This window comes from Octodon degus, unplaced genomic scaffold (genome assembly GCF_000260255.1).
Source record: "Octodon degus isolate 3935 unplaced genomic scaffold, OctDeg1.0 scaffold00199, whole genome shotgun sequence".
Lineage (NCBI taxonomy): Eukaryota > Metazoa > Chordata > Mammalia > Rodentia > Octodontidae > Octodon > Octodon degus.
This window is the reverse complement of record NW_004524775.1, coordinates 2,916,000-2,918,246: the sequence shown is the minus strand read 5'-3', so window position 1 is coordinate 2,918,246 and position 2,247 is coordinate 2,916,000. Positions and strand designations below refer to the sequence as shown.

Sequence of the window (2,247 nt, the reverse complement as noted above, 5' to 3'; positions counted from 1 at the left end):
AAAAAAAAATTTTTCCTTGTTTAAATTTTAAAATAGATCTTACCTTAACTAACTATAAATACTGGTTTTTGTAAGATTTAGTGGAAATTATTCCTGGAAGCTCCTGTGCAGTTATCATTTGGAAGCTTTGGCTTGCAAGGAAATATCCATGGACAGTCCCTGTTTAGGCCCCTTATGAAATTTCAACAAGACTTTATTGTTCATTTGCTCTTGACTTTGGCTGCAGATCAGATACACTATCAAAAATGTAAAATGAAACAGATGACTGTGCCCATTCAAAGCTGGTTGAATTTGAAACCTTCAGTTGAAACTCACTGCTAAGTTTGGTGATCCCACTACTTGAAAGTTGTTAAGATGGATAAAGCTGCTAAAAGTCTTATTTTTTTGGGGGCGGTGGTGAATTGGAACAGTGTCCACTTGAAAATACATGGGTCAAGCATTAGTAAGTCTTTTCAGTTACAACATTTAACAGAGTTAGCTGTTTATTGTGATGTTTACTTGAAAGTTTCTACATACACACAGGGTAACTCAAACAAAGTGTTAGGACATTCTCCCTTAGGTTTTGCCATCAGTGGATTAGAACGCTGAACAGCTTTCTGTGCTCACCCACTGTGGTGTATCACCTGCCTTTCTTAGACAAGTCCATGCATATTGTTGTTGTTTTTTTTTAAGGTTTTGGTATATATTCATTTATTAATTCCCAAGCATGCATATTGTTAATTTGGGTTTGATGTTAGTTTTTCAGTCTTCCACACCAAATTTATACATAATGTATACATAATATATACATATATACACAAATATATTTTGTTGTTGTTGTTGTTGGGGAAGATAAGGCTTTTTAGGCTCATTAACCTTCCTACTTTTCTTCCCTGAGTAGCTGGGAGTATAGATACATGCTACCACATGCCCAACCAGAATGCATATATCTTAGTTGACAATTCCGGTTCTTTATCATAAAACATTCATAGAATATATTTAAAATCATAGCATCATTATTAGTATAACAAAACAATGAAGAAAGTTTTTATTTTTTTCCTTTAGAATATATTCCACTATTAATTTATTTGTCCCTATTGTAAGTTTGTCTTTATTTTTTGTGAAGTAACTTTAATATTTGAGGTTGGAAAGGTATTTTAGAAGTAAAGATATCTCAGCCAGGCATGGTAGTGTACACCTGTAATCCCAGGACTGGGGAAGCTGAGGCAGAAAGATTAATGTGAAGTCAAGGCCAGTCTGGATGACATAGTGAGTTCAAGGCCAGCCTAAACTATATAGTGAGAGCCTGTTTAAAAAAAAAAAAGTAAAGCTATCTAAGATGTACTCACTGGTATTTGTGTGTGTGTGTGTGTGTGTGTGGCCAGCTTAGCCTATCCTAGGGGCAGGGCTGGCTTGGCATGTGGTCCCTGTGCTTTGCCTAAGCTTGCCTAAGCAGAGTTTTAAGACTGCTGAGCTATCTTGCTGGTCCCAGCTCACTGGTACTGTTTTCATTAGTTCCCCACTGACTTCCTCTGTGTCCCCTGTGTGTCTCCCCATAGGTAATTATTGTCACCCATTTTTTGTGTATGTTTTCAGCATATGTACATGTGTCTTTTTTCTAAACTCTTACACAAAAATTAGTATAACAAACTATTATGTACCACATTTATTGGATGATTTTCATTATTTTTGAATAAATGGTTAAATATGTAAGTCATTGACTTATTGCTGAATAATTGAATAAAATGAGGATTCCCCCCCATATCTTTTTTTAAAAATTGCAGTATGAGTGTGAGTAGTTTATAAGTTTATCTTGTTTATTGTTGCCAGCTTGCATTCACGAGAGATGGGCTCTGTGGTCTGTGGAATGAAATGGTTAAAGATGGAGAAATTATATATACTGGGTCAGAATTCAGCCAGAATGGAGAATTCCCTCCTAGAAAAGGTAAGCATCTTTACTAGTGTTTTCTGTTTTTAAAAGACCATTATTAATTGCATTTAAAAAAATAGTGTAATCTGCTGTAGGAATAGTAGCATTTGACTATACATACCTTTTTTTACTGTGGTGATTGTTGCGTGAAATACTAGCTAATGTTTTAGGCTGCCTGGATTTCATTGTTTGTGTGAATTAAGAACATCTTCATTTTAAAACTCCCTCCCTGTACTTCTTGCTGGTCTTGTCTGGTACAACTCATAGAAGTTGTTCATATTTCCTTTTTTAGGGGACGGGGAGATGGCTCAGTAGAATAAGTGCTTGCCTGGCAAGCT

The 2,247-nt window shown here is 35.6% G+C and overlaps 1 protein-coding gene across 1 annotated transcript in view; it reads left to right on the top strand.

Moving 5' to 3' along the window:
- Nucleotides 1–2,247, top strand: part of Herc2 (HECT and RLD domain containing E3 ubiquitin protein ligase 2) — a 215,642-nt gene that overhangs the window by 11,983 nt on the left and 201,412 nt on the right. Inside the window, exon 3 of the mRNA XM_004644472.2 lies at nucleotides 1,810–1,924. Within this exon, the coding sequence (XP_004644529.2) occupies nucleotides 1,810–1,924 (115 nt within the window). The remainder of the gene's footprint in view (nucleotides 1–1,809; nucleotides 1,925–2,247) is intronic.